The sequence below is a fragment of the Lipotes vexillifer genome, unplaced genomic scaffold (assembly GCF_000442215.2).
Source record: "Lipotes vexillifer unplaced genomic scaffold, Lipotes_vexillifer_v1.1 scaffold625, whole genome shotgun sequence".
Lineage (NCBI taxonomy): Eukaryota > Metazoa > Chordata > Mammalia > Artiodactyla > Lipotidae > Lipotes > Lipotes vexillifer.
In genome coordinates, this window is record NW_006771655.1 from 1,145,784 (window position 1) to 1,151,315 (window position 5,532).

General features: G+C 60.1%; 1 protein-coding gene across 1 annotated transcript in view; it reads right to left on the reverse strand.

Annotated features, from left to right (window-relative positions):
• Positions 1-654: 654 nt before the first annotated feature.
• SDK1 (sidekick cell adhesion molecule 1) overlaps positions 655-5,532 on the reverse strand; it is a gene marked incomplete at its 5' end in the record, with an annotated part of 365,000 nt that continues 360,122 nt past the window's right edge. The window contains one exon of the mRNA XM_007447090.1: positions 655-900. Coding sequence (XP_007447152.1) covers positions 655-900 — 246 coding nt within the window. The remainder of the gene's footprint in view (positions 901-5,532) is intronic.

Consider the following 5,532-nt stretch of genomic DNA (forward strand, 5'->3'; position numbering starts at 1 on the left):
CTTCCTGCTCCTGCGCTGCGAGGTCCAAAGGAAGAAAGGAAGGGGGAGCCCCGAATATTTCACCCCTGGAAGGACGCCGAACGGAACCTTGGAATCTGTGGCCCCGCGGCCAGGAAACTTAAAGCCGATTCCTCACCTACAAACTGCCGAGTGAGGACATTTCAGAGATGCACGCCCTTGGATCCGGAGGCCCTGAGCCTGGGTCACACACATCCTCTTAGCACGCCGGAGACGGAGACGGTGGGATGGAGCCCCAGGCGGGCCGCTGGTTCTCGGGCAGGGATTAGAGAAAAGGGAGCGGCCTGCAAGAGGCGCGGCCTCCCTGGACCCCCGTCTCCCTCCCCCGCAGCCTTCCTAGTCGGCGCAGGATGGAGAAGCCCGGGACCCGAGGGCTCAGGTCTTCCCGGGTCGGGGTGACGAGCCCTTGCACCAGTGAAACACAACTTCTCGTAAAAGAAAAGAAAAACAAAGAAACCCGCTTCCTGCAGCGATGTTACAAAAAGCCAGTAAAAAAAAAAAGCTTTCCTAATTGCAATCTCGGGTTCACAAGTGGGTAAAATCAATCATCAGGCGTCAGATCCTCTCAAACCCAAGCTGGAGCCCAGTTCCCGGAGCTGACTGTCTTAACAAGGGTCGCCGCGGGGTCGGCGCCGCTCACACGAAGGACGAGAAGCCGGTGAGCGGAGTCCGGGCGCCGTGGGCGGCGGGCGCGAACACGGCGCTCTGCGTGGTGACCACCGCGCGCGGGGCCGGCCCGGCCTCGGCCCCCGCCACCGCCTCGTACCTGTGCGGGGCCGCGCCCGCGCGCCGCTTCCACGAGTTGTAGTAGGTGGGGTCGCTCAGGTAGTGGTTGACGAAGGAGTGCTGGGGGAGCGCGTCCTCGGACTCGGACTCGGTGCCCTGCGGACAGACGGATGGACAGCGAGGCGTCAGCCAGGCGGCCGGGGGGAGCTCAGGGGGCCCGTGGACACGCGGGGCGGTCACGGACGGGGGGAGCTACGCGGGAGCGCGGCCGTGGGCAGCAGGGCTGAGCGGGGAACAGGAAGGGCCAGGAAGGGGACCAGTACTGGCCGCCCACGGTGGGATGGTGCCGGTCACCTGTTTCCTCCCGCTTCCCCCGCCCCAGACCTCCTACACTCCACACAAGCCGCGCACGGACCCCCCGGACCTCCCCCCAAGGGACCCGGGCTGAGCTTGCGCCAAGCCGGGCAATGTGCTGCCTCACTGCCCTTGAGCCTCTGCTCCCCAACCCATCACTGTGCCTGAGCCCGTGCCAGGAGGGTCTACATTGCACTCGTGCTCCAGGAGGGGTCTACACTCCATTTCCCACCCAGGAGAGGTCTACACAGCACTCCCACCCACGAGAGGTCTACGCAGCACTCCCACCCCAGGAGAGGTCTACGCAGCACTCCCACCCCAGGAGAGGTCTACGCAGCACTCCCACCCAAGGAGAGGTCTACGCAGCACTCCCACCCAGGAGAGGTCTACACTCCATCTCCCACCCAGGAGAGGTCTACACAACACTCCCACCCAAGGAGAGGTCTACACAGCACTCCCACCCCAGGAGAGGTCTACGCAGCACTCCCACCCCAGGAGAGGTCTACGCAGCACTCCCACCCCAAGGAGAGGTCTACGCAGCACTCCCACCCAGGAGAGGTCTACACTCCATCTCCCACCCAGGAGAGGTCTACACAACACTCCCATCCAAGGAGAGGTCTACACAGCACTCCCACCCCAGGAGAGGTCTACGCAGCACTCCCACCCCAGGAGAGGTCTACACCCCATCTCCCACCCAGGAGAGGTCTACACAGCCTCAAGGGGATGGTGTGTATCCTCGCAGTGCAGAATACAGAAGAGCACGGGAATGTGGAAGGCCTAGGGGCCATAGCCTGCCCAAGACCGTGACGCAGGCTCCCACAGACCAATGGGATCCGATCCTGAGCTTGAGAGGGGGTGAGGAGGAGGTCTGTCCTTCATGGGACACACATTTCCAGGGAATGGCACGTCCATGCCGATCTCCGAGGGGAGGCTGCCAAGAAAGGACACCGTAAATGAACGTGGTGTCGTGGTGTCTGAAGTGCCACGGGCCCCTCCCTCTCCAGGCACGGAGGGACCTGACCCCTCACCATGCAGCCCCCAGCAGCTGATGGAGGAAGTGCGCCACCCACTGGCGGTTCAAGATCTCAGTCCCTCTGAGGGTCTTTCCCCCCTTTCTTTCTACAAAGCAAAGCAGCAGTTTCTAGTAAGAGCACTTAGCCCGCACAGTTGCTATGTTCATTTTCTTGAAGTGAAACTCTATGCCGTGTACTGTGTGGTCTTGGGGGTGGATTTTCAGTGCTAGAGGGTCGGCTGATCCAGACGGTGGAGGCCAAAGTGTTTTCCCAGAGCGGGGAGGGCTCCCGGTTCCCCTGTCCCAGACCTGCCAGGTGGTCCCGGGGCCCCTCCCCTGAATCCTGGGAGCTTCCTGCCCCCTGGTGGGTGGGGATGGCACCCAGGCTGGCCAGGCTCTGCTGTGAGGACCCGCACCCAAGACGCTCCCCAGACCCTGAAGGCACAGGGGTTCCTCCCCGCGCCCGCTACCCCGGACCTCACAGAGGCCACCTTCCATGTGCCAAAAATGGGTCTGCAGGCACGGTGGCTTCCGGCCTTTCAAGTTCAGGGAGGGGACAGGAATCGTGGCCGAGTAAAGCCCCTCCCCTCGCGGGGCACCCTGCCAGGTGAAGGTCACCGTGGGCAGTGGGCGGGTGACTGGCTGGTCCCTCACACTCCAGCCGTCCACGGGCAGGGCGCCTCCCCGCTGGGCTCCAGGGCCGAGCCGTCAAGGGTTCAGCCACACCTGCCCTTTTTCCTCTCCCTGGAGGGGGACGGAGGCCTGGGTGGTATAAAGGACTGAGTGTCCCCCTAATGCTGGCTCAGAATCTCGGGGGAAGTCTTGGAAGAGCACAGCTTCCTGGGCAGCGGCCCCCGCTCTGCTCTCCTGACTCAGTGGGTCTGGGATGGGGCCCTGGGACGTGGATTCCCTGGAGGCTCTGGGAGGATTCTGAGCAGTGGCCAGGCTGGCGTGGGGGGCAGGGGAGGAGGGGACAGTCGCCTTCCGGCCTTCACCTGGCGGTCTGGGGGTGATGGCCGCCCCCGAAGGCAGCTCACCCGAGGGCTCACGCTGTCCCGCACCCGGGGAGCAGCATTCTGTGCTGTGAGAGTGGGCGGCCTCTTGGCTATGCAGACACCCCTCGTGTACATACGGTGGAGCCAGAGACTTCCGGGATTTTTCGGACACAGGCTGAAACCCTTGCTCTAAATGGAATATTTACATAAAGTAAGGACGGTGAGTCACAGATCTGGGAATTCTCAGGACATTAAATGTAAACCATTCGTGTTGTGACATCGTACATGGCTGAGGCAGAGCTCTGGGAAACGGGGGCTGACAAACGTGCCCTCCCAACACATCCCAGAGGCGGAGGACAGCTCCTCCATCATTGGACAGCGATGCCGAGAGGCAGCACAGGCGTCTTTCCTGTGGACTCTGCTCACGACAGAGTAGCCTCGTGCCACCTCTGTCACTGCACCGTGACCCTGCGAGGTGGGAGTTCGGATTCCGGTTCATGGATGAAAAAGGGCTGTGTGGGTCCCAGGTGGCGCGGGAGCCTCCCCTGAGCCCGGCCACCCAGGCCTCGGGGTTCCCGGCTCCAAGCCCCTCCTGCACGGCAGCTGAACAGGCTCACCACCCCCTAGTCGTCAGTCCCAAGCCCATGATGCTCTGAAAACCAAAGCCTGTTTTTGCAACTTGTTTGGAGGCAGAGCCTGACCTGCGTTGAGCTAAAGTGCCGCGGACCCCGAGCTGAACTGCTGGGAGGCCATCCGGTGTGGATGTCCTCAGGGGTTGCTGCAGAAACACGACTGGGTTCCGCGAGAGTGTCCCCCTGGCCCTGCTGGGGATGTGACCCGATACAGGACTCAGCCCCAACCTGAGAAACGCCCAGTTCTTGAAAGTATATCTTTTTCAGATAAGAGATCAGGCACCTGCATCTGTGGCTGGTGGTTAGGATTTATCCTTCATCTGTTTTCTAGAGGCCTTGAGGGGCTTACGAGGCCAAGCTCTGTGTAAACTCAGAGAAAGGAGGACGGAGGTCATGGAGAGAAGCTGAGGAATCTGTTATCAGTCCCTGAGTTGGGTCTGTCACTTCTTCTGACACTGATTTTGGTTCTAAATCTCCTGAAGCTCAGGGGAAGGAAGACACCGAAGCCCTCTTTCCTCATGAGGAATTCACGGAACGTTCAGGATTGGACGACAGCAATATGACTCCTGGTTTCACAGACGGGGTCAGGGTTTATGATGATCTGAAGACTGAACGTTAAGATTCAAGATTTCACCCTTCAGTGTTTGGGGTCCTCCCCACCCACTGTCCCAACCACGTGAGGACGAACGTGAGAAGTCGCGATTGGGTTCCATCTCATTTTGTGTTGGAGAGAATGGAGGCCCACAGAAGCAGTGACCATGTCAGGGTCATACTGGCTGGGGACAGAGTGGGGGCAGACCCAGCTCTGGCATCACAGCCCAGGTGGCAGAGACAGAGGCTTCTCAGTAACCCTTCAGGGCCGCCTTCAACCCCAGCTGTATAAAAGATTAGAGAAATTTCCATGGGTGGGTTTCACACCAGGTCTCTCCAGTGATGCAGAGGCCATCATATGCGGCGGTCACTCATTTTATAAACACGTCCCACACCCAGGGGGTGTCCCGGGGCACTTCTCTCCCCTCTTTCTACCCTTGTCCCACCTCCTGCAGCTGTTCAGGATGTGGGGAAGCCGGGTTCTCAGTCACCGAGGGACCGAGGGGCGGCCGGGAAGGGGGCTCCGAGTTCTTGCAGGAGCCAGCACGTCTCAGAGTATGTCCAGACCTGCTTCGGGAATGAACACATCACGTGTCCCACACTCATGTGTATGTTCACGTGATTAACAAAATGTAGTATCACTGGAGACCTCTTAGTAGCTATGTGTCACTATGCATTTTCTCAACCACAGATCTCAGTGTCCTCTAGGCCTGTGACAAATGTGGGCACTAAGAGGCCCTGGCAGGAGACAGTCGGGGTCGGCTGTCCAGCTCACAGTGATGTCCCAGTGTTTGCGTCTGAAGTGTGACCCTTTGAAGGAAGTGACCCTTGTCCCACCTTTCCCTGTGACATGGGCTGAAGGGCTTGACCCTCAGAAAGCAGTGACTGGCTAATGGGTGGGCATGTGGCTTAAGCTGAGCCAGTCAGAACCTGCCCTGGGATTTTTCCCACTGCATCTAGAAGAGCCGAGGGCTTCATGTGGGGACCAAGGTGGGCGGCTGTCAGCCTTGAGTTGCAGGGCTTCAGGTCCAACCAAGTGGTCCCAAAAGCCACTGTGAGAGAACAAAACCATCGTGCAGAAAGGAGAGGAGAGACTAAGAGCTGCTCCTTTAGCTTCTTGCTGTTCATTTAGGGAGAGTGAGAGCGTACCCAGGTCTCATGACACACGAGGGCGAGGGCGGGGGCAGGGGCGGAGGCGAGGGCG